A 27,445-nucleotide genomic window follows, 5' to 3' on the forward strand; every position below is an offset into this window, starting at 1 on the left:
CTTTTCCTGGTGTCCTTCGAAAGCTCTTTGGTCTTGGCCATGGCGGAGTTTGGAGTCTGACTGTTTGAGGCTGTGGACAGGTGTCTTTTATACAGGTGATGAGTTCAAACAGGTGCCATTCATACAGGTAACGAGTGGGGGACAGAAAAGCTTCTTACAGAAGACGTTACAGGTCTGTGAGAGCCAGAAATTTTCCTTGTTTGAGGTGACCAAATACTTATTTTCCACCCTAATTTCGAATAAATTCTTTACAAATCCTACCATGTGGATTCATGGATTTTTTTTCACATTCTGTCTCTCACAGTTGAAGTGTACCTCTGGTGCAAATTACTGACCTCTGTCAGTAATTTGTCAGTTGTTTGACTAAATACTTTTTTGCCCCACTGTAAGCATGATAAGCCCGAGAAGAGTTTAGCTCCTTCTTTAATTTTGATGGAAGTGTATAAAGTCATTCACACAGCTACGTGTTTACCTATATCAGTCCATTATCTCATTCAGAAGATGTACCATGACCACACATACACACACAGACTAGTTTTGAGTGCGTATCGCTTCCCATGTTGGTTTACACATGCATGGATACGTGAGGTAAACAAGCCAAAACCATGTCCTCAGGACAGACGTGGTTAGCAAGAGAAGCAATGTGTTGAGTGATAAAATCTACAGATGGGGCCCCGGGCAATTATAGTTCATCAACATGACAACTCAGCTCCCACTCATCATGCCACATTAATACACACACACATACACACATGGAATATTTACTCAGAAACAACATTTCCATAACCAGTCCTGACTAATAGGTCTGAGAGGTTGGCCTTTTAAAAATACACAAGTAGGTCTAATTTTAAAAAAAAGTGGCACGTACACAGAATCTCGGTTCTGTTATCTGTAATGTTCTCAAATTATAGAAGACATAGTTACATGTAATTTAAGTAAGGGTAACTGGTACCAGGTAGATTTTTGCACTTTAACAAATAAATACAAAAAAACATCATTGAAACTCAATGACTTCCATACATTTAACATAAACTTTTATCCTTTCCATAACCAGGTCGGGTTTATACATAAACAACACTAAATATTTACCACAGAACTGTCATGTGACTAATTGGTCTCATATTAGAAACAATAACTTAAAAATAATCATGTCATTCTTGCAAATGAATGTTTTGCAATTAAATTTAAGTGACTTGTGGATTTAAAAAAAAAGCTTGTTAATTAACATAAAAACACCTTAAACCTTCAGTTATTAGAAGATGAAGACAGACATTTGGCATTTTTGTCACATTAAATACTAAAACAGGCTAAGAAAGTCCACTTCTTGTTTTTCTGCATTAAAGTATCACAGCAGCACACAGACAAACACTTTGCTGCTTTTCTAAATCAGGCGTCAGGGCCTGCAGCTGGTGTTGTGCCCTGTGCAGGTTAAAAGGGAAAGGTCATCTCTTTTGACCGCTAAATGTACCTTCAACACCTTGTATCGAACAATCACAGCATCAGGCACAGAGCTCAAAGGTCACAGTCCCAGGAGCTTTAGCCCATTGAGTGAGGGGTTGCATCGGCACGGTGAAACTGCGCACGAGCCAATCAAGACACACTCAGCAGCATAGAGTAATTTAATCAAATGTATGTACACCTCATTTTACACACCAGAAAACCTCCAGGCTTTTTGTACCCCCAAATGAAATTCAGGGATGATGGATTGAGTGAGGGATTTGTTCACGCCTTTTAGCACTTACACCGATGGCTATAAACAATTTTGATATGGGAAGAAAACCTAACCAACCATCACATGACCACGGATTGGAGTTTGTAAGAAAATTAAAGGAGTGAAGAGTGATGACTGGATCCATAATGCAGTTAAGTTTAAACTATTTAAATTAGGGATTTTGAAACCAGGCTTTACTCGTTACTGTCTATCTTTTATGCTTTCCAATTTCAGTGTAAAGATGGAGGTAATGTATGTGACTACTTATATGTGCTATTCGTTTCTGCTAAACGACTATATAATAACCTTTGAGAATCACAGTGTGGCATCATTTACTTCACGCACAATTTACTATAAACTGTTACCAATATGTCTTACAGTCACCACTGGGTTAACTTCCTCACTCTGGACTCCAGGGAGCAGTTGGTTCCATGAAGTAGGTCCTTCATCTGCCACAGATCGCTTATGGTCATGTTATAGATGGCTAGAGCGGAAAGAACGGATGGAGGGAAGACGGGAGATATCAAAAGGGGGGACAGAGGGGTGGGTCAGGAGGAAAGAGCGATGGGGTGACAGAGGATTGAGACGATGAGGGCAGAGCAGGGTCACGATTCCATGACTGCTGGAGCCCTTCGGATCTGAGAAGCATGGCACACGGCATCACTAATGAAATCTGTGCCTTCACTCGTCTGGCAGCGAAAACCGGGAGGGGCTGGATGAGTCAAAGGACCTGGAGAGAGAGCGTGATTAAAGTGGAAAGAACACAAGGAAAAACAGGTGTGTGGGGTGGAAATAAGAAAAAGTAATAAAGAGCTGAGGTAGAATGATAAAAGAAAAAAATTAGGAGAGAAAGAATGAATGACGGAGGAAAGAAGATGAGGAAGAAATAGAGGAAGCCTCATCTCCATACACTGTGATAGCAGGCAGATTTGAATTTAGGGCCCGTCGTTCATGGAGCCCCTATAAATAGGGACGAGGAGCAAACACCGAGCAATTTTGTCGCAATTCCAAACACAATGCCTGATTGAGGGCAAATTAAAATGCAAATGCAATACTTCCATTTTTTCCAGATTTCGCCCACGAGATAAGCGAAGGGCCGCTGTTCCTTTCATAAAGTGTAGAGGTGTGTGCGAGTTTGTGTGTCAGTGTGCGTTTATTCACAAACGTGTGTATGTGTTTGTTTGTCAAGTTTGAAATGAGAGGAGACAGGAGGGAGACTGGAGGTGAGGTTGTATAAACAGATTAGATTCAGTATTGTCCTCTCCGAGCTGCATTTCAATCGTCACCGTCTTTTCCTTTCCTTCTGTCCTTGTCCACCAGCAGTTTCAATAGACCTTTAACAAGCTTCACTCGAATTAACAACGTAAAAGAACACAGTCCCATTAGTTTAATAAATCATAAAATAATTAAAAAAACTTGGAACTGTTTATTTGACAAAATGAAAAAAGTCCACTGCTCCTTATACCTAAATATTTGGATTACAGTGAGGATATTAGAGGATTATGAGGCATTTTACAAGCTGGCATAAAACAGCTTTTATGAGCAAAGTGTTTAATGCTTGACAGAGCCTGGTTCACCCCCTTAATTGTTGCAAAGCCATCACTTCACCATATGTATTCGAATCTTTCCAAGTCACGGGGTACAAACATATTCGACTGCTGTGGTCACATGGTCTCACTGAGCAGAAGGTTCGTAGTACAAGCCAAGTGGAGGGCAAATGCTGATGGTAAAGTGCCACCCAGTAACCAACGGTTACACTGTAGATCGAGGTTGAGCCGTGTACTGTTTACCAGACAGATACAGTAGGGTGTTTTAACCATGCAGAAAGAGGGAAGAAAAAAAATGAGATCAGACCCAATGACAATTTAAAACAGAAAGTGACAGGCAGGCAGGGAGAAAGAAAGAAGAAAGGAAAGGATACAGACTAAACCAAACAGCTTTTGCTTTAAGCTACTCTTTAACTAACTGAGCTGAATTTTTCATCAGCCTCTATTCTCAGGGGGTGGCCGACTAAAAGCAAGCTTTCGCTGCGTCCTCTCACTGCGTACGTGTCCCTGAGTGTGTATGTTTGTAGGACAAGAACGTCTGTCAACGCAGTAAGTCACATAAGTCTGTCACATGCGGACTGTGAATGAGGACATGTGATTTTTTTTTAAACATAGCTTTGCAAACTTCGAGAAAAATGGAATAGAAAAGTGTCAGTTTACAAGGACATGCTAATATATTCACTATTAACTTTGTGCTGTTGGGCACTTTCTAAGCTCTTAGTTATTTTTCCATCCCCAAGGAGGCCTGGTGAGAAATGAAAGGAATGACAGACCAAGGAAAAAAAAGAATTTTAAAAAGGGATTGCAGACAACAAAGAAGAGAGCTGACATCTACGAGAAAGATCAGCGCCGCACTCTAGATAGCGGAATGACTGGAAACGTTGTTTATTCTAATATTACTGCAGGATTGTGTTTAATTATTTTTATATTACTTGTCAATAGCCAGTGCTTACACTTAAACTTACACAGATGAGCTCAGATGAATAAATGTCAATGAAGCACTGATCAGACTGAGTGAGAAGTGAGTTCTCAGCTTGGGAGAAAAAAATACTTCCTAACATCCTGAGACACCTTGTACGTGTAATGTGGCCATTTTTGTCCGCAACTGATCCCGAGACTGATGATCGAAGAAAAGTCCTCTTAGTCATCTTGGCTCGATAAAGGACAGTTTGTTAATTAACCCAAGTCTTGTGTGATGCAGTGTGAGTCAGACGTCTGAGCGATGCCACCACTCTGCTTCATCATCAACATCCCCAAAAGTTGGAAAAAGAAAAAAAGAATTCACACGCTTCAACTGCATGATATTAGAGGAGACCTTTTGTGCTCATTTCAAACTCCATATTTTTTTCATAAAAGTGGGCTCCAACTAGAGTGGCTTTGCATGATTCATAGTTCAGTAATCCTTATTTATCTTATTGGGCCTTTGTGCAGCCTGTCACTTTATGAACTGGTGGAAAATGCCCATTTTAACTCTCTCTCCTCTGACTTTAAGCCAACTTTCTTTCCAACTTTCTTCTGAGTGGCTGCCTCTCGCAAGCAGAAGGTTTAAACAGCAGGTGGGTGGGGTTGCTGTTGTTCACAGCCAGACATTAAGGATATCAACTCTTGCTGGCATCATACATAACCAAGAGTAGGGGAAAAAAAGAACACTGTCTGAAATGATTTTAAACAGCTTTTTGGCTCACAGGGTTCACTGTTAATATTCACACAAACCACCGTAAGAATATATTACAAGAATCAAGAAAAGTATATTTGATTCATTTGATTAAATACACTAAAAAAAACATAAATGGAGGCCAAATGTTGCCAAATTAATGATAATAATATTGATTATAATAACTTTTGGCTTCCTGGTGAGTTATCAAATGCTAGTACTGACAGTCTGTGTACAGCACGCAGCACAGAAAACAATTACATTTCAGAAAGCGATAACCAACTTTCATACGCATATAAATCTGTACAGTCCGGGCTGATGAACAGGCTACTATTGAATGCTTTAGTGGCATTTAGTGATTTATTTGCAGGCTCCTTCAAATAACCTCCATTACTTTGCCCCCATCCAAAACATAGACACACTCAAGACTTCAGAGGCAGGCAGGTAATTTGCCATTAACTCTAGCCACTCAATCCCTGAAACACTGCCAACTTCAATTGTGTTAGTGAGTTAGATAGACTAAGACAATGTGAAAGAATGCGAGAAAGAAGGAGGGAGAGAGATGGGGGGAGGGGGGGAGGGGGGTCAATTCAGTAAGCAAGACAAAGTGAGTGAGAAAAAAAGGAGGGAGGAAGGCACTTCCTTTCACTTCCTTTGCCAAAACATCCTTAGGTGCCCTGGAGACAAAATCTTAGTCACCTCAGCTCAGCACCAGTATGACCATCTGACCACTGTAGCATCACTTAATAACAGCCACATATCTGTACTATATGTACATAATCAGGCAGTGTTTTGTGCAAACATTAATTGATCCACATTTAATCCAGTCTGAATAGAGGAGAGGAGGAAAAAGCCACAGTCTAAAACCCACAGTCAACAGAGTTCGCAGAGCAACGTGCTATTGTGTTGTCTTGTGTTTTGTTCAAATGCAAATTCTACTGCAAAAAATTAATCTTACAGGCAGAACAGGAAGTGTTCAGCCTGAAGAATAAGAAGCCCAACCACACATAAACAAGCAAAATGGGAGAAATTGCCTGCGTCACTTTTGCACACAGAATAATGCTAAGTAACCCTATTAAAATTATTTAAATATACCCAATACATGAGCTTCCTGTGCTTACGTCCAGACACGGACCTACTACACAACAGCCACGCACAGCAAATGCATTAAATGTGAGGGCAAACCAATTATTGAAAATAAACCATTTCCTTGCCAAGGTACACTTGCAGACTGATATGGCACCACACACCCTGTCCTCAAGAAATCTTGAATAACCATAGCGAGCTCTTTAGCTAAGCAGGAGGGTATATACTGATTAAACATGTAGCACTTTAAGTGCCTAATTAAAAGAGAAAAGAAAGCTTAAAAATATTATTAAATAACTCATATTCCTATCACATGTAATATTGATACTACAAGTCTAAAATGTGACCAAGCATGTGTGACTTTGTCAGGTTGCTGTCGAGGTGGCAATCTCCAAACCAGATGTTGGACACCATAGGTGAAGGGAACCCTCAAGCTGAAGATAGAGCTCTATCAATCTTGGTTAGCCTGTGGGACCCTGGAGACAGCTGACAGGTTCAATGAGGCCATGGAGCAAGCCTTTTGGGTTGAGATCAGAGTGATTTTCACAAACCGTCAGATGACTCAGGAGGGGGAAACAGCTTCCTACCCAGTCTTAAGAGCTTCAAAAAAGAAGGCAACTGGACCGCTTTACTTAAAGAAGTCCAGTTGCCTTTTTTAAAGCTCTTACGACTATCGTGGAATGAATGACTGAGAACCTACACAGACAGCTTTCTAACCACACTGTGTAGGGTGGGGATGGAGTGGTGCTGACCTCGCATGGGGATAAGCCATATCGAATGAGTGTTTGCTCTTCCCCTTGTTCCTCAAGGGTCTGGATGTTGTGGGGCTCTCCCGGTTGGCTCACCTCTGCAACAACACGTGAAACATGGGGACAGTGCCCCTGTGGTGGTGGCAATAATAATAATAATAATAAACCTTTTTAGAAAAAAGTCAAATAGACTCAAATATAATTCTGTCTGTTTGCTGTCAAAGATTCCTTCCTGCATCTAAACGTACAATATTTATTGTGGTTGGCCAAACAGAAAAACTGTTCTGTTCACAGTTTAATGTGTCTGTACAGATAACACCAGACTCACTGCTTTCTGCACTGTAAGTGCAGAGTTTCTCGTTTCACTCAATAAGTGGATCCTTGCTACACTCATTTAAGATGTGCTTTACGAGCAAACCAACCAAAGGCAATAACTTTACTCTTAATAAGTATATGAACATTTGTCTGCTGTTATCAGATCACTGGCAATGCTACATAAATGATTAAGAGAGTTACATTGGAAGGTATGTTTATGAGACAGATTGCAATAACTGGGCACCCAAAACAGTTAGTCACCCATGCAAAGGTTTGCTCGCTGTAGCATCTCACACCTGATAAAGGAAAGCCCCAGTAAGAAAGTGTGCTTTAGGGTGCAACAATTTAGATTAGCCTTTGAATCCACCTGAAGCACGCAGCTTATACTTGCAACAGTTGCTGAGGTTTATCCCCCCTGTGCCACACAGAAACAAACACACACACACACCTTCCTTCTCCCCTTTGCTTGTGCAGTTTTCTCTCAGCGGCTTTGGCTGCTACAACTTGATTTGCACATTTTCCTCTATGATATAGCATCTGCAGTCTTACTCTACTAGTTCTTATCCTGGCATCCATCTGTGATGTGAAAAAAGCAGGATTCACCTACTTTACTGAGTCTGTATATTGCTTAGCCTTCTTTTACTATGCCAGTGAGAATATTTGATGCTTCAGGCATGATCATACACTTTATAAGTTCTGAGTGACAAAATTACATGAGTACATGAGATCTCACTGCGTCAACGTAGCACAGAGAAAGAATTCTGCCTGGTGCTCACATTGTTTTGTTGAAGAGAAACTGCTGGCTGGTCTTTGAAATAACAGATTAATAAAATGCCAGCCTCTTTGATTGGCTGTCTGTCTGACAGATAGACAAAGTGCTATATGCCTCTGACTAACTTGATTATCAGCTGATTTTTATTTTTTTTTTGATTGACTGCTGGCTGCCTCACTAAATGCAATCCTGGCTAGCAGTATTAGCGGTTGCTTGCTTTCCAGATTACCTGACTAAATGACTGGTTGTTCAGCCAGCTGGTTAACTGACTAACTGATTGGTTGTTTGTCGTGCTGATTGGCTGGCAGACGAATTGACTTGTAAACAGGAAGGCAACATTTAAAACAGAGGAAGCTGAGAAACAACAGGAGCACACTCCATCCAACCATCCTGCACTGATGACACTCTGATTGCAATCAAACCCAGACAAACAAAAATATTCACGTGAGTGCACACAATGCTACATGTTCAGAAATATACTTAAAGTCAGTATAATAACATGAATGAAGGCATGCACAAAAAGCCTAAGGAAAAAAAAAGTGGCATCCTTGGGTGGCATGGTGGTGATTTTTGGATTTTGTATGTGTAAGCCTTCTGCCACAATAAAAAAAAAAAATAGTTATACATAGTTATCTGTCTCTCTATATTGGGCCTATGATGGACTGACACCAGAAGGAACAGCTCCACTCCAGGTGTGTTAATGAATTGGATAAACAATTAAGATATGAATGGAATGGACAGAATCGATATAGTTAATGTGCACCAAGAAAAGGAGCTATGGTGAGTATTTATCCCAATGAATTAATACTGGATCTGTCCAGATCAGCTCTGTGCCAAATTTCAGGCCAGGTCATTACCCCCATTATCTTCCTTATCAGCTCTGCAATTAATTTTTACTTAGTCCCTTTTCTTCTTTTCTGCCACTTTTGCCCTTTCTCCAAATTTTCTCAGCATCTCCAGTTCATTTCCTCTTCCCCTTCCTTAGTCACCCCTACAGTAAACTGAGCAGAATAAGTTTCATCCACCCCCCCACCCCACCACTTAGCCTATTACTGTCTTTTTCATTCTCCTGTGCACTTTTGATAAACTGAGCTGATCTGGTCCCATGCTGGTATGTTAACCTTCCTTGCCACACACCACATTACATCCTCTGCCACCTACAAAGCTCACTCACGCCCAACCTCAACTGCTGATAAACTGAGAAGAGCAAGTCCCATGCTGGCATGTTAACCTGCCTTGCTCACTCACCTCATTACATCCTTCGCCATCTACACTTCACATACTCGCAATCATTCGCCCTCAACCTGGTCAGTAACACCTTTCATTAGAGATATTCTTCGCCACAGGGGGCTATCACTTCAAAGACGCCCTGCTTTCCTCTTCTGTGTCTGTGCTGAGGGGGTTCCAATGACAGGGTGCATGGGAGGGAGAAACAGGGTGAAAGGGGTATCATAAAAGTGACTGAGCCGGAGCGGCACGATTTATGTATTTATTCATCACCAAGGAAGCTGCGTATTAAAAGGTCAGGCAATTTTCCAGGTCAGCGCCCAAACCCACACGGTGAGGAAGCAAAGGGATAAAAAGGACAGGAGGAGAGGAGAGACAAGAGAGATAAAGAGAGTCAGAGCGGCTGAGATGGCAAGCCGGTAAAGGTGATATTGGCAGTTGGACATACATCAGTGCGTTCACACTTGAGGATGTTTTTGTGTGTTTATAAGCCAACTTTACCTGAGCACTCTGCATAGAGTGTTTGTTTGTGTGTGCAAGAAAGAGAGTGCATGTATGGCATGTGTATAGATTCACTTCTCTCTGCACACCGGCTGTGGTTAATGAGTTTGAAAGGTCAAACGCCTCTCAGAAAGATTAATGGGGTTTTCTATGCACAGGGTAATGGTTTACGAGGTCCAGCCGGACACATTTCCAACATGACGGCCATTACCACCACAGAACAGAAGAGGAAGGAGGTATCACAGGTAAAGACAAGGACGACACGAAACTGCTGGGCGATCACCGGGTAGAAAATAGCGTGCGTTAGTCATTCTAATCTATATCCTCAGCCATCAAAATGGCAACCATTCCTGTGCATGTGCACACAGCTTGGTAATTTAGATGACATGCATCACTTATTGCAATAGGCAGCAGCACTCATTACAATACTTTTTTTCTTTTCAATTTACAGTTTCAACAGGAATAGTGTTTTTCTTGAATAAGTTTAAAAATATCCTAATTGCTACATATTCTTATCCCAGTCATTTATGAAAACCTCCATCACTTGCTGTGTTTTTGAGCTACTCTATTTAGTCACAATCACCTTTATCTAAAGGTTCGGTGACAGCACAGGTATTTTACAAGACTCAGTAATCGGGTAAGAAGCTGTTGGTTGTAACATTTTAAAATGTCTCTATCCATCTCTGATGTAATCAAATTTACTTTATTTTGAATAGCTAACAATTTTTATTATTCGTTAATCTTGATGTTAAACACTTTTCTGTATACATTTCTGGTATTTTAGCATTTTATATGAAGCCTAGATTCTTATTCGTTGTGCAGGAAGGCGTCACATCAGGTGATTTTTCTTTTCTAGCATCACCTGACCTCAAAAATACAAGCAGAGTCAAAGAATTATCTTCAGTAACAAGTCTTTACCCCTGACCTTCACATCACTGAGCCTCACAGATAAACTGTTCTCAGCAACCCTTTTAAAGCACCTTAAAAACCTACACGAGTGTAGGAGAAATTGTGATGTTTTGAAAACATCTTTTTGAAACAGCTTTTTTTCCTTGCTTCCTACACTTGTGTGAGTGCAATCTATTTCATCTTCTACATGTTTGACAAGGGGTGGGCAACTCCAGGCCTCGAGGGCCGGTGTCCCTGCAGGTTTTAGATGTGTCCTTGAACCAACACAGCTGATTTAAATGGCTAAATTAGCTCCTGAAGTTCTCCAGAGGCCTGGTAACAAACTAATCATGTGATTCAGGTGTGTTGACCCAAGGTGAGATCTAAAACCTGCAGGACACTGGCCCTCAAGGCCTGGAATTGCCCACCCCTGTGTTTGACTATGCATAATCATTGTCGATGAGTTACTGTAGTTTATATCTATATGAAATCAAATATTCCTTGATTATAATAAAGGAAATTTAGGCTGTATTTTACAGGAGTACATAGCATCCACTCATTTATTTCAACACATTTTACTAATCAAAACACAGTCTTGTGCATAGGCCTTGTTAAAAAAGTCTGAAGTGCTACAGTTTGACTCAGCTTAGAACTGCCTGTAACTGCCAAAGCTGCTATATCCCTGCAGTTTTGCACCAATATTACATAGCAGGACATATTGGAAGCAAGCACCACTGTAGAGGGGACAGAAAATCAGAGAAATTTAAGAAGAACAAGCATAATCCAGCATTTAATCATGTAAAAACTACTGAGTGCAGAATGATGTACAAATAAGTCAAAGTGTTTTTGTCCCCTGTCTTATGTGTACAGTCTCATCAGGTCAAACATGGAAAGCATTAAAAGGGAGCTTTCACAGGTCAGTCAGCCTCGACCAGAGGTAGCAACGCACACACTCACACAGCAGAGGAATGACAGAGAGACAGCTGGGTTCACTAGAGGTTTCAAGCATGACATGCGTATGCATGTTTACTGCTGAGAACATTTGTGAACAGCCTGAACAGAGTACAAGCCTCAGTAGGTGTGATTTCTCATGTGTCCCTAAAACATGCACAGTGTGTTGCTATTTAGGTCACATCACTCTTACGTAACATGCGGTGGACGAGTGGATAACATTGCCTCAGCTGCTGCCAGCCTGAAGGTTCCAAAGTATGTTGAAAGGACCTTCAACCCCAAAACAGAATTCTCAGTATTTTTTAATATATTAATATTAAATATTAAACTTGAAATTTTGAGCCCAACTCAGAGAACATCAGCTGTTGAAGCAGGTTTCCCAAAACATCACACTTACAACCAACTTTGATCTTAAGTGGATCGGACCAGTGGAACTCCTCTTTCTGTCGGCGCAAAGAAGTTATATATTTTAATATAGGAAAAGAAGTGCAATTTCAACAGTATATCTCAGCTTTTCTATATGATAAATAAACTGTGTTCCAGAAAATAAAAGAGGTAGAGGTAGAAGGAGTTTAGTTACTCATTTCCCAGACTGTCCTGTAATTATAAAAGAGAAAGATTTTGTTAATTCACAGAAAATGACCTTTTTTTCCCCCCCACTGTGGATACACTTAAAAACAACCAAATATAATATATAGTAGATAGAAAAAGTCCCTGTTTATTCACCATCATTTAATTATTTACCACTTACTTAACTACTTTGTACGGTGGCCCTGAGAAGCCAAATGGATTGCAACTTAAGAAAACACCAGCAATAAGAAAAATGCTGCAAAAGCACACAAAACACAACGAAATAGAAAAACGAAAACAGAAATAGGAAAAACAAAAACGGAAATAGTAAAAAAAAAAAAACAGATTTCCAAACGCACAAGGGAAGTGTTTCTGGGGAGACAATAACCCGACGCACCAGTTGCAGGAACCAAAACATGTTAGGTAAGTGTGTTTTAATCTCATGATTCATATAATACTGATGATGGATTATTAGACTAATAGTCAGGCTAACACACTCACCTCTCACCTTTTCTTTCCTCGCAAAACTTCCACTTCTAATAAGTGTCTCCCAGCGCAATTCTTAGCATATTTGGGTTCCTACAACTGGTCCGTCGGGTTATTGTTTCCCCAGAAACACTTCCCTTGTGCTTTTGGAAATCAGTTTTTTCCTATTTGGGGTTTTCCTATTTCTGTTTTCGTTTTTCCTATTTCCGTTGTGTTTTGCGTGCTTTTGCAGCGTTTTTCTTATTGCTGGTGTTTTCTTAAGTTGCAGTCCGTTTGCTGGGTCAATTCTGGTACACAGACCATAGGTTTGACACCCCTTAACCTTAAAGGCTTTGTGGAAACTGAATCAGTATTATCTCAGGTAGGCCAAAATTGACCAGACGAATCTTCAGCAAGTTTGCTATCACAAAGCAAAACAAGGTCCAAATTTTAGATTTGTAGCACTAACAGCAGGGTGTACAGTGGGTTGTATGTCCACAACAAATAGTAGAGGTAAGTAAAATTGCACAGCATTGATCTTGTCATTTTACTTTTTTTATATGTGGTTGGTGCATGCCTCTGTCTGCATCTATGTGCTTTATACACATTCCAGGAGCTTTATCGCCTCCACGGCAGTGTGATGAGAATGCTGTAAGGCCACAAGCCTCAATTGAGGTTGATGGTCTCTAAGACAACACTTTAAAGGGAGGGCAACACATTTAACCTCAAGTTACAGCTCCTTTCCTAACATTTTCTACCAAAGCATGGTCCCTGATTTAAAAGGAATTGGTGCGACAGAGCATACATTATCAAAAAGTCACATCTGCAAGTGGGTAACCACAAAAGGTCATTTTTCGCCCAGGGCTGGGTGATATCAAGTTTTAAAAGTATTGCATATAGCACTGCATAAAGCGTGTCTTCAGTAAAACACCTCCAGTGTTTGCAACTTACTTCTCACTGCACTCTTTGACTCATGCACATCTGCCCCTATTATCCCCCTGCATCTTAAGCTTGTTCTCAAAATTCTCCTGAAGCAAGAAGGCATAAAGAGAGCTGGTTCAACAATGAATAACTCAAAGTTGAAAGCTCTGTTTTAACATTAAATATACACGTGTGTAAAGAGACACTAAGAAACACAGTGACTGCACAATCGAGGCAGCAGTACACAAACAACTCCTTCAACATGTGAAAAAGGAAACTGAAAAATATTATTTACCCAGATGGGTTTTCAAGGGCATGAATTTTGGACTGTCAATACATTTGGCCTGCAGCTCCTAGAAGTCTAGAGATTGAATGAGCAAACTCTTACGAGCTTGAAATACTTGCTTGAAATCCAGCTTGTTTTTCATACCAAAGCCTAAATGAGTGGGTGATTTTGTTTTCACCACTGGTAAAAAAAAAAAAAAAAAGGAAACGAAATGAAATGAAATGAAATGAAATGAAATGAAATGCTGGGAGTGTGAGGGTGGCAGACTGACTGAGCTCCACCAAGTTGTCAGTTCAATTCCCAACATGCCCACCCACATCAAGTCTCTCGTTAATGTTGTTACTGTTTACTCTCAATGCAAAACACCCTGAGCAGGAAAGTCTGCCAAGAGCACAGTTACAGCTTCTCACAAATACACATCAGTGGCATTTATCAACTTTAGACATCTTAGGACTGAAACGCCTGCCAACAAGTGCTCCTCTAATCCATTAGTATCCCAACAAGAGTGGCAAAAATGAATAATGTGTTCAGAGTATCCATTCTATCAGGTAGTCTTAACTCTGAAAATCTGTGGGTGGTTGGAGACGTTTTTAATTTATTTTTTCTTTTACATTTACACTTTTTGCATATAACCTTTGAAAAACCTTTAGAAAACAGGCCCTTGAGATGTTTACATAAGGCTCTGGCATGAAAGCACATGTGAATTCACTGAAGTATGTCTCGTTTTTTCTTCATTTTGGGCTTCAAGATTTTTACTTTGCGCTCTTCACATCTTCAGCATTAGAGGATTTCTTTTAATCTGCATACTCATAACTACACACTCTCTATGATGCAATAATATGAGAGAGTTTTAGAAAATTTATGATACTACCACAGTGTCCGTTTTGGTTGAGTGTAACCCAGTTTTTCCTCCATGTGTCTAGAATTTACAGATGTTCCCTAAAAAAATGCACATGCTTAAACACAGAGGTTATACTGTGATTCCTGTTAAGATAACTATTTCTGTATTTTAATGTTCTTGAATTTTAATGAGTTCAGGTTTTGAAAATATAACCACAGCATTTATAATATTTTTTATTTAATAAAAATGCTAAAGTCCCAATCTTACAAATTTCCTGTTGTGACAAACTGTTTAGGATGCCATCCTCTTCCACTTAGCACTGTTTGGCCAGGTTTGTCATTTAACTCCAATATTTAGTGCGCCTCCGTCAGCCAGCATGCAGCCTGTTTCAGTTGCCCCTGCTTTTTGTCTCCTTAATTTAACTTTTTCTTACTTTTTTCTTTGTTCTTTACGTAGTATTTTAGAGTGTTTGTTTGTTTTAATAGCTTTCTTTTGATTACATAATTTCCTTAGGGAGCAATAAAGCATTCTGATTCGGATTAAGACAAAATGCAACATCACAAGATGCTGTCACCTTAAAGAAAGAATGAATAAATATTCAGCTACTGTAGATTCCTAAGCAAACAGTTCACTTATTTCCCCTGCTCTTTTGCAGAGAATCATCTGCAGCATGTCAACCCCTTTTTACCCACAGCTGGAAATTTCCAGGCAGGGAAGAAGGCAAACCTGTTTCATTTACTGAGAAGAACTACAGTTTAAGTGTTAATAAATACATGAACTGGCTAAGAAAATGACTCTCAGCTCGATGTTTTACAAGATCTAAATGCATATGACACACCGAGTGACAGTCAGATTAGGGTTGAATGGTCAACTGCAGACCTGAACATTGTAGGGAATTCATATTGTTCACACTTAGTTGGAATATTTCTAGGATGTTTTCTGTCCCCTGTAAAAAAAATAAATAAATAAAAAAAAATTAAAAAGTGGTATTATGGTGGCATAATGTAAAGTTGAAACAAAATAGTCTCTGCTGTCCATGGACAGATAGCACTAACATTCATACTCAGTTTCTGATTTGATAGTTGTTTGCAATGTAGATCAGTTCAAGATCTAGCTCTAAAAATCAGAGGGGATGGAAGTGGGGGTATATTTTTAACCCCATTAAGCGTAAAAATAATTTAGCAGAGACAGAAACATGAACACCCACTTTAGCACATTGTATACTGGTGTACTGCTAATACACGCAAAGCAAAAGAAGTAATCGAATGCTACCATTGACAGCTGTTAAACAATTAACTCACCTGGTATTTGTTGCTTGCATTGACACATCCACAAGAACCAGAACAGACATTAAAAAACAACAAGTAGAATTTCAAAGCAGTTTCCTACGGGTTGAATGTTTACTTGCGACTGTGGTTAGCTGCCAACAGTTTACTGATGTGACTGTAAGTCTCACGAGCAGAAGTGCTACAGTTTAGAAAAAAATGTTTTGAATGATCTTTTTCACTATTGACAACAGATGTAAAAGAGACATGGAAAATGTTTGAATTTCACACTGCAGTTACACATACCTGGGTTTCTTGACAAATTAAAAACATTATTTTTGACGGTATGCCCACTGATCTAAGTACAAAAATGCAAGACCATAATGTAACATATAACTGAAACATCACTTAGTCCGTTAGTTGAGAAATGCTCCATTATCACTGTCAACAGAACGGTTTAAATGATATGCTTCCATTTGTGAGTGATGGGTTTCTTTTATTTAATGCAGTAAATTGAAAATCGTTGGGTTTTCAACAGTTTACCAAAAGATTGAAACGTATAAAGAGATCATCTTGGACTTTAGGAAATTGTAATAGACCTTTTTAAACATTTTAGAATGTTTAAAATCACATATTCAAATTAAGGAAATGACTTGTAGGATTAATATGCTTAAAATAATCATCACTTGCAGCTAGTAACTAACTAATTAACTGTATGAATGTAGCACTGTGTTCAAAATATAAATTATGGTTCTTTCTTAATATAAATGACTATTAAATATGGTGAAAAACTGCAAATAATGCAGAGTTATTATAGAATGGGAAACAGAATAATTGTAATTTTCACTTATTTACTATGTGAAAAGCATAAAAATAACTGCTACAATGGCGCTGAGCTCAAACTAATCTACCCACAGAAATAGGTAGAAATAAAATGATGTAACCATTAACAGGAGCAAAACGTCCGATTTCTCAAGCTGTACACAAATGTAAACGTTAAATATCCTTGCACTGTAGATAAAAGTTTTTGATTCATTTCATACGGTTCGGTTTTATTAGATTTGTATAGCGCCAAATCATACCAACAGTCACCTCGAACACTTTATACTGTAGGGTAAAGACCCTACAATAACAGAGAGAAAACCCCAACAATCACATGACCCCCTATGAGCAAATTACTCAGGACTATAAGGCACTATATAAATGACAGGCAAACAACAGTTTAAGAATTGATTCATAATGTTTTTTAGTCTCTCACTGAGGTCTATTTAATTTCCTGTCTTTGCTGAAATACTTTTGCTGCAGCAACGATTCAATTAACCCACACGCAAATTAATAACATTTCATCTCATTTTAATAGAATTTACAATGTCAACAACAAGTTGGTCAAGCTACATTGCACTTTGATTACGCTCTTTCCAAAACTGCACAGTCTAAGGATGCTTTTCAGTTCTCTTGTAATAACAATCACAGCCAAAGTATGAAAGCCAAAATGGAAAAAAAAAAACCAACCCAGACATTTCTCTCACGTAACATGGCTGCAAGCCAATGCGAATAAGTATGTGAACACACATACAGGCTGTGGTATTCATATGCATAGATAACAGCTGAAGGAGAGGTTTCAGCATAGATTAATCAGTTAAATGAGCAATAAATGTGTAGTCCATCTGCACTTCCTTCATCTATCATAGACAGCTGCACAAAGCCCCTTCGTAACTGTCCAATATGGCTGAAACACCTGCTAAAACCCCCATTGTTCCCTCCTACCTCTAAACACACACAAATATTGCTCTTTTTCTCTTCCATACACACACTCCCACCCTCTAGTGATAGCTCATTCTTGCGGACCCAGCAGAATAGCCCAGATCCTATAGTAGTCTCTTTACACTACACTGGACCAAAAAAAAAAAAGTAGGTGACCCCTACTGGTATCCAATACACATACATTACACATCCGCTCTCTTACACATGTAATTCATCAGCCTTTCAATTCCCGTGGAGTGGGGGGTAAATACGAATCTGGCTGAGCTGCTGAATTGACTTCTTATATTAACTCTTAGTCTGTTTGATCACATGAAACTTACAAGTGTTGTACAACAATGAGTGGTGGCAGCTTACAAGGCCCTCATCTCTAGCTCTCTTCCAACCGCCTTTATTCCCCTCCAATTTTCTTTCTGTCACTCCCTCCTACCTGTGTCCTTAGTCTTGAACTCAAGACACCGCCTCTCCCCTTTCTCTGCTTGTAACACGTAATTTTTGGGATGAGGCTCCACCATCTCCCTCTTTTAATTTCACCACACCTGTGCCTCTACCCTCCCTTCCGCCTCAGCCCTCGTCTCGTCTTTCCAGAAAATGACAGTGTCCCCGAGGCCTTGACAAGAGAGCGCTGCACTGCTACGCCTGCCATCTTCACAAATCACTCTGACCTTTCATACTCACAGAGGTCAGAGTCATCTGATCTAACATGCACAGGTCTAAAGCAGTCCTTGCCAGCCAACGAGATGGTCTAGTGCATCGGTCCAGGGCCGTGGCAGCAGAGCAGAAATAACCTTGCAGTAATCACAGGCAATTAGCTCCAACTGATGCCTGGGAGGGTGGATAGCTACCCCTTTGCCAGTCTGGCAATAGCTGATGATCCCAATATTAGTAAATCAGATTGCTTCTAAGCACTAATTATAAGATTTAGTGATGATATGACATAGGAGTACAGTTTAATAAATATATAGATGAATTAAACTGCTTCCAAGTCAACAGAAGTATCTGTATCTAGATAAAGCTGTTTTTTGGCATTATAAAACGTTATCTATGTAATTGGCAGGCAATGTACACACTTTAATCCAAGATTTGCCTGTCCTACTTAAACCAGTGCTTCAGTGTTTTAGCACAACACTTAAAATCAAAGATCTGTGGTCAACATCGGTGCAACAGTGATTGTGAAAACACTGGATCTTACACATTCCATAATAATTAATAAATAATTTCAGCATTTCTAAGATTAACTGTCAACATTTTATTTTCAGTATTTCTGTTAAATTGGCTATTTTATTAAGGTTAAAGAATGAGGTGCATATGTTACGGTTTATCTGTTGCTTATGTGTCTAAAATGCTCACAATAATTGCTCTGGGGAAAATAAAAAGCCTCACATTATTTGTGGTAAAGTCAAACTCCAGACCAAACACAATGTAGATTTTTAAAGCGGTGCTGCTGCGGACGAAATAAATGGAAATATGCAGGTTGAAGCAAATTCTTCCTGGGCAATGCAAATAGAGGTGAAGATGTCACTATGCAAGATGAAAAATGCTTTAGCCTGAGCGTTTTTCTCATACCAAAACTTACTGACTTGACTTATGCATGGGCATACAGACACAAACTGGGGTAAATAAAAACATGAAAGAACCACAATTCCGGTTAAGGTCTGGGATCACTGGCTGAGCTGTCCACAAATGCACCTTTTACACAGTCAAAGGGTCAACAGGTACACTGGCACAGAATTCAAGATGTAGTCTTATTTCTGTTTTAATGCTATACCTTTCTAGCATGTAAAAACCCCACTGTTAAAAAAAGTCTAAAGTCTCTGAAGAAATCCATTAGAAATAGTTCAGCTCAGTCTCAGTTCTAAGGGTCAGTCACTGCATTATAATGAAACAGGCACTTTGGGTATGTATGGATATTGTGGATCTATCATTAAACATGTTCGATCATAAAAATACTAAAATTGTATCACTAATATTTCAGTTTTACAATGCATTACGGTAAATAATGGTACCTGTAAATATGAAATTAGGTATGGCATGCCAGTTTGGGAAGAGTGCCAGTATAATAAGGCTCTAGGTAAACAATAGACTGCTGCATGTCTGCCAAGAGCATAGTGCAGGCAGTTCACAACAGTCATTCTGATGCAGCGAGCAAGTGAACAAAGCTACGGTCCCACAAACAGGATAAACTCACAGGTTACGCTGCAGTTTCTGAGACTCTTCCACCTCACGTTTTCAATCACTCCACTCTTCTCTCACTCTGTCTCTATTGTTCTGTATGAGGGTTGTTCCCTCTCTCAGCTTAGGACAGGATGGATGGATGCAGAGGGAGAAAGGGAGGGAGTGATGGAGGAGAGAGAAAGTAAATGAGATCCCAATGAGATGCCAAGGTGCGTTAGCGGTGAAGTGTGGGGAATGAGAAAAGAGACCTGAAGGGAGGAGGAGTGGCTAGATTGACTGTGTGTAATGCGCTAGAGTACGATGGTGGACACCCGGCTCTGCCTGTCGGAACCCCCTGGTCATATTAGTGTTTGCTAAGTCAGCTAAAGAGGTTGAGCACATGCGCAAGCAGGAAGAAGATGGAGGAAAAAAGAGGAGCAAAAGAGAGGAGAAATAAGAGGGTCATGTGTGAGAGGACGGGGGGAAACAAAGAAAAACAGGAAGAAAGAAAATAGAGGGAGCGCTAAAGGAAGGAACAACAACATAAGAATCTAGCTGCACATTAAAGAGGCAGGAAAATGCTGCTGGCACACGAGGAGAAATGAAATAAGAGCACAGAAATACTAAATGATATATAGAACTGGGAATAACAGCTACTGAAGGATTAGAATAGGCACAAGGGCAGACCAAAAAAGGGAATCATCAGGAATGCTAATCAAAGAGTGTGTGTATATAGATATATGTATATATATAATGCAATGCATTAGTAGATACAAAATCTCAAATGCCTAAACGCACAAATGCAATTCTCTGTTGAAAAGGCCGTCGTGTGCCTGAGCTTCTTGGTTAGAACTAACAGAATGCATGTAGACAGGTGGGTAAATTGCCTCATTTAATGTGGATATAATGGGGGAAAAAAGTGGAGGGAAAAAAATCTCCCCTGTGTTTTCCCCCATCTCTCAAATCCTTACGAACAGCGAGAAGAATTGCTGCCAATACAAGCCTTCAGGAGCACATTGCTTTCACAGCAATTAATCGCTGTCACAACATCAATTAAACAAAAGCTAGCATCCAAATCCGGCTACCCAGCATTCCAGAGAACCAAATCAATCTGGCAATGCTCTAGAGGAAATGTGTGTATGGGTAAATGAAGAGTACAAATGTGGGCATGTGACTTTTCATATGTGAATGAGTCTCTGCATGCGTGCCCACAAAAAGGGGCCTTTAGTACCAAAAAAATGCCACACCATGTACATGCGAACAAGTGTATGTTTCATTAGAAAGCCTGCATGCAGGTGCAACGTGTGCATGCCAAGTGAGTGTGTGCATTTGACCGTGGGCTGCATGTGCGCCAGTTCTGCTCTAATGTGTGTATATGTATAATGTATAATGCATAATGCGTGTCAATGATGTATGGGTGTAAAGTGTGTCAAGTGTGCCAAAAGTAGACTACTTTTCTCAGAGTCCACATTGGTTACTATACACTACAGCTGCATGTTTGTTTGTGGTTTTACAGTGACTTTACACCTGAACCAGCAGCCAGAAATGCATGTCCATTCAGCAGCTTGGGTTAGGCTCAATGATTAAAATCGCAATTTGTCTACAATATCTTGGATAACTTGCTGGTGGTGAAAGTATTTACCTGTGGCAATCAGCCAGGGTACTGGTAAATCACTGGACCACAGCAGTACCTTCCCAGCTCTCTCGCACACCTCAGTGCAGATGCAAACGGGCAATTAAACAAGCCAGCAATCCACATCCTAATCCCACATCAGCATTAAATCTATATATAATCCCCCACTGAATCACACATTGTTCTCCTGCATAACCACTGTTTCATAACTTCATTTAATGCCGCTGAAGAGCCAAAGAGAGGAATTAATGCCGCCGCCTCGCTATTTAAAAATTGATGAAGAAAAATAGAAGGTAAAGTGAGCTGAATGGGGAGATTCATACAGTCAGATAAGCACTGAGTCAACATCTTATAATGCATCCCGTGGTCCGCGTCACAGCTTCAGTGACTGAGTATGAAAAGACAAAGAAACCAGTTGCACAAAGATGCCGCGACGAAAGCCTTCCGTACAAGTCATATCTTTGTGGCAACAGCCCGAGGATTTCTTTTTCATAACGAGGACGGCTGTCTGAACCAAACTCACTTCCTGAATAAATCATAAAGTAAATGTTAAAGCAAGCACCGGCTCTATGTGGGATCACACATCTGTCACAGCGCATAGTCTACACTTTGTGCCTTTACAGCAAAATCTTTAAACTTGTGCACATCACTATTTTTTTTTTATCAAGTTTACCATCTAAACTCTGTAGCACTGCTGTTAAAGAGTAATCCGTTGTTTTTGTTTGCTTGTTTTGCGACAAACTAATAAACTAAAGTGACGTGTTTGTCTGTGTTAAACTGAAAGATTTAAAAAATCTGATCTATTATCCGGACGCTTGAGAGCCGTCGCTTTGAATTCAGCACAAATGCGTTTTCTGTCACACTACAGCTTTTTCAAACGCATCTATCGCTCCATTATCTGGTAATCACCGCCTCTCCATCTATCTCTCTAATGTTTTTCTTTTGTTTTTAATTAAAAGACGGTTTTCTAAGTCCGCCAACATTAATTTCCTCTCATGCACCTGCTTCTCATCACAGGATAAGTGCAAATGTCAAACTATCTTTACCGCGGACATCTGTCTCCTGATTAAGGCTGCCGTAGCCAGTTTGGGAACAACCGATCCGTTAATTTTTTCACATACCTTCTTCTGCATTGTAGTCTTTCACTTCGTTCAGCAATAATATCCAAAGCACCGAAATCAGCGTTTTACGGAGATCCATGTTTCTCTGGCCAGTTCCGCGGGGCTCTTGTCATCTCTCTCCAGCCTGCGCGCAACGCACCGCAGCAGAGACGCACTCAGTGTTTGAATCGAGCGAATGCCGTCTGGGCAAGTAGTGCGGGATTCGGAGAGCCACGCGGCCTATTTGATATCTCGGGGGAGGGTTCTGAAGGGGAGATTGACATCGAGCGAGCGCAATGAAGTGGGACGCGGAGTAGTGGGTACTGCAGGGTCGACCTATCAAGGAACTGCAACCTGGAATCTTCACGCCAGGTGTTTTCACTATCTAGAGCGAACAGACCCGAATCCGCAGTAGAGCTCCGTTTTCGCTTATGTCGATGTCCTCACAGAAAGTGACGTGAGTAACTTTGCTGAGTAAAGACCAGGGATATTTGGTAGTTATATCATGACGTGTGTTAGAGTTTAATGGGGATTATTTGCTTCTGTTTTCAAAGTATTTGTTCAGTGAGCAGCAATTCTGAGAGTAATGTGCAGGATTGAGGGGACGTCCTGAGTGGGAGGGTAAGGAGTCCTCGCTTAGCTGGTGTTGTTTCATTTGGATAGTGCAGGATTTTTTTAAATAATATATATGTAAATGTAGCAAAGCAAGATTATATATACAACATATACCATATATAATTTAAATCAAGCTAATTTAAATCAACATTGTAAAGGTTCACGCTTTACTTTTGGTGGCTTTGAAAATACAGAAGTATTGAGCCAGCTTAGGCAAAAAACAACAACTTTAAAGTTACACAGTGGGTTTTAATCTAATTAACAAAAACAGTTTAAGATATTACAGTCTTTTCCTTTCAATTAACACACTGACTTGAGATCATTTCTGTAATGAAAATCACTATCCTCCCCATGAGGGCTACATTGATTTGGTGCTACTTAAAGTGAGGAGACATGCTCATACCATTCTGCAGCAAGCAAGTAATATTTAGCCTTTTACAAGGTTTGTTTGTGCCTCAGTTTGAGTCCTTAAGACAGCAAGATGAATTAAAACAATGAAAATACTGTTTCAAGGGTTTGCATCATTGTAACCCAAAGACTATTACTTAACAGTCTCTTGTGTCTTCCCTCACTGTCATAGCCACATGCTGAAAGACAGTGTACACACACACACACACACACACACACACACACACACACACACACACACACACACACACACACTACTTTGAATTGATCATTCTCACAGTTTAGCTTGGAAAGCAATACAGTTTATTGCAGATTGTCAAGCGAGATACTGTTTTTGTAAAGCGAGAACTAGTGATGTGAACACAGGTTGAAACTCCAATCAATAAAATCTTTTCTGAACGCTCAGAAGCGAGGCCTGCAGGAGATTCAAAGGAGCATCTTCCCTTTATACGACTATTTTTAAAGAAACGAAAAAGAAATCATCACATGTGCTTCATTCAAAATATGAGAACAGATTGATATCGATGGCATGAAAAATGTCTCTACACAAACAGTTCATATGATTGTTTCCATATAGATTCAGTTATTTTGATCTTGTTCATTTACATGTCTAACTGTTCTAGGTAGAATCACTCATTTTGTCACTTACTTAAACTGAAATTATAGCTGCATAAAACCTGATTTCAGAGTTCAAAATTGAAGCCAGAAGCTGAAAATAAATAAGTAAGTAAGTGGGAAAAAAAGTAAACAGCCTATAGAAATGCCTCAGTGATATCCACCACTTTGCAGCTCTTCAGTGTATACTACCAACCTTGGCTATTTAGCTACTTTTCAAACTTTAATGACATGGTAATTAAAAGGGTAGTCAGCACACCTAATTTCCCCCTTAAGCAAGTCCTGCAACTGCCAGACATAAAGCAGCTCTCTAATAAATGTAAGTACTTTTAATAGCGTGCACACACATAAGCTCCCCTTTCGTGCAATTGTATGCAAGCACACTCTAACACAGTACAGTGTACATTCTTCCTCCTATATGCTTCATAATACGCGGTAAGAATCATCATCGCAGTTTTCACCCAGCCCCCTCGCTATTTCTGCTCTCTCTACTCGACCACAAGCTCGCGCACACACATACGTATAAACACACACTCACACACAGATTATGGCCCATCAGCCTGACTGATCCTCCCCAGCAGGGGGGCTGGTAGCCTCAGCTCTGGGAGCTGATGAACATGATCATCTGTCCTCCTCTGTGGTCATTACTCACCAAGGACAGAGGCCAACAGCCCCACTCACTCATTCTGTGTCTCTCAGAGTCCATTATGCACATGCACACAATCGTCTATTTTTTGCTCTCAGTTTCACATCACATATCTACCACCTAAATGTCTGGCAAATTTCAAAGCTTAAATTCAAAATGTGGGATCACATTTGCTGTGGTTTTACCACAAAGCCCACGTGTCCTTGTTCAACTCACCTTATCACGCTTCTGTGCTGGCAACAGCCAGTGATGGGGTATTATGTTTTTGGCTACTCTGGCCAGCAGATTTTCATGAAAAAAAGAGGTATTGAAGGAATTTTGAATTTGACACACATAATCACAGGGCTTCATGGGTGAGCTGGTTGTATTTGGGTGGTCAAAATCCAAAGTTCAGGCCTCTGAGGGCTCAGGAGGTATGCAGCAGTGATAATAAAACTTGACAAAAATGTCCGATTGGATAAATCGATGATGATATTAATATCTGAAAAGTCAAAGGTAAATTTCGTTGTGAGACTGGTGACAATGAAAACTGTGGAGAGTGTGTGAAGAATCCACTGCCTAATATCTTTGCAATTACATTCAAATTTTAAACCTGCCATGGTTAAAACTTTCTGTTGTATGAAAATCAACTGTACCTCCTGGTCATTCACTTAGACGGCAAGCATACAACTGCAAGGGAGTTATACTTTTTTAAAGTAAGGAATATTGTGTAGTTTAGTACACACTAGGGAGTGTTTTTGGGGAGCAGGATGGTAACAATAGAACAATAAAATAAACTATATTTCCCACAATTCATGGAAGGATGAAAGAACATGTCACTAGATGGAATTATGTGCGACACTGGGGATATGATTTGATGAAGCTAAGGGCTGCAGCTTTGAAGTTGTTGGGTTTTTTCCACCAGATTTAAAAAAAAAAATATCGATTCCTTTGTTCAAAGCATTAAAGGAAAAACTAAAACAAAAATAGCCAAAACTAATTGTTTACATTTGGTTAAACCATTAACCAAATGTAAACAATTAACATCTATGATGTAATGCAGTGATCTCTACTACTTTTAGCATGCTAACCAGCTTGCCTTGACTTGATCCCTTGTAATATTGCTTTGAACTTAATGAAAGTCAATTAATGTAGCCTCTACTCTGCTCTCTGTCCAACAAAAGAGATAGAAGATCCAGCATTGCTGAGAGAAGATATTATTCTGCTATAATTCAGACTTTCAGTCATTTACAGACTGTAAATTTACAGACTGTAAATGACTGAAACAGTAAATGCAATGTTGGCTAAAGTTCCTGGTAAGCAACACTGTAGGATTAAAAAGATTGCTCAGTGTCGTTTGCCGCATTTAGCTTCTTTGCACTCCACTTATGACAAATGCAGAAACCAGACAACATTGAGGACTTGAGCCATGTTTCCCTCAGCAAGCCATGATTGTGTAGCTTCTCAAGCAAATCATTATGCTGATTGGTTGTAGAGCGATTTCTACACTGTAGTGGTGACTGTGCATGATATCAGGAAACAAAGCACAATATGCAGATATCCATGTGTCATAGAAATTAAAGAAGGCAATAAGTTATCAATCTAAGATACTCATTATAGTGGAATTACACTGTACCTTATTCTTACTTCAGAACACTGGAGTTTTGTGTGGTCTGTTGAAATTAACGTGTATTACATATACATATATACATATATATGTATATATAGAACATATAAATGTCAAAGAAGAAAAGTCCTACTCTTTTATTCATTCTTTTGTAAAAGTGCAAAAAGGTTTTTTTCACCCCTTTCTCCTTCTGTCATGACATGCCCACACAATGGAGGTCAATCTACAGCAACACTTCCCGGTGGCGATGTGTTTGCATTATTGATCGGAATACAATTAGGCTACCACAACAAGTAAAAGTAAATACCTTTGTGTATACAGAGGAGGCAGTGAAGCAGTTAATTGATATAAATTCTGCACGAGCTCCATGTACACATATATGTGCATGCAGCTTCATTACCTTGCAACAATTTCATGCCCAGGCTCTTTGCCGGTCCCTCCCTCTTCGCTTCATCTCACATATTTTTCAAAGATGGATGAAGAGGAGCAAAGTCACCTGACCTTTTCTGTTCCTGGCCTCTTTTCCCCATCATCTCTGCAGAGCCAGCGGTAGCAGAGTTAATTAGGGAAGAGGTTACTGAATACAACTGTGACTGTTTAATCAGACTTTTTCCACATTATGATTTGAAACTTACCAAACATCCAACTAAATAAACACAAGGTAGCTCAATTTCTTCTTTCTCCTCCTTTCAGAGTAACCAAGCAACATAATTGTACACCACAGACATTTTCTAGTAAGGAGCCCTCTGGACCAGGACTAAACCATGCTGCCTGTGATGTAGACTAGAAAATTCCCAGTTCCAACCAGGAATCTTTATTGTCATTCCAGCTTCCACCCCTCTGTCTATTTCTTTGTGTATCTGTGATCATAAAGGAAGAAAATATCCACCAAATACTGTTCTCTTCACTATCCAACAGCTCTTGCTTGCTTCTGAGTCACTGGCTTATGTCAAACACTTCGTCTTGGAAGCTATCTCAGTTTTAGAAGTGCATGCATATAGTTATTTTAGTGATCATGATGAGGAGCACAATGACCCCCCCCCCCCCCAAAAAAAATAAATAAAATAAAATCACTTCACAGACCAGTGCATTGGAGCTTTTAATAGTGGGATGTGCCACACGAGCTGTGTGACCACATGCATGCACAATCAGCTCAAT

The 27,445-nt window shown here is 39.8% G+C and overlaps 1 protein-coding gene across 1 annotated transcript in view; it reads right to left on the reverse strand.

Moving 5' to 3' along the window:
* LOC102214590 (ephrin type-A receptor 10-like) overlaps positions 1 to 22,603 on the reverse strand; it is a 50,097-nt gene extending 27,494 nt beyond the window's left edge. The window contains exon 1 of the mRNA XM_005753961.1: positions 22,419 to 22,603. Coding sequence (XP_005754018.1) covers positions 22,419 to 22,497 — 79 coding nt within the window. The 5' untranslated portion in view covers positions 22,498 to 22,603. The remainder of the gene's footprint in view (positions 1 to 22,418) is intronic.
* Positions 22,604 to 27,445: the final 4,842 nt, after the last annotated feature.

Source organism: Pundamilia nyererei, unplaced genomic scaffold (assembly GCF_000239375.1).
Source record: "Pundamilia nyererei isolate P.nyererei 1_Seehausen unplaced genomic scaffold, PunNye1.0 scaffold00486, whole genome shotgun sequence".
NCBI lineage: Eukaryota > Metazoa > Chordata > Actinopteri > Cichliformes > Cichlidae > Pundamilia > Pundamilia nyererei.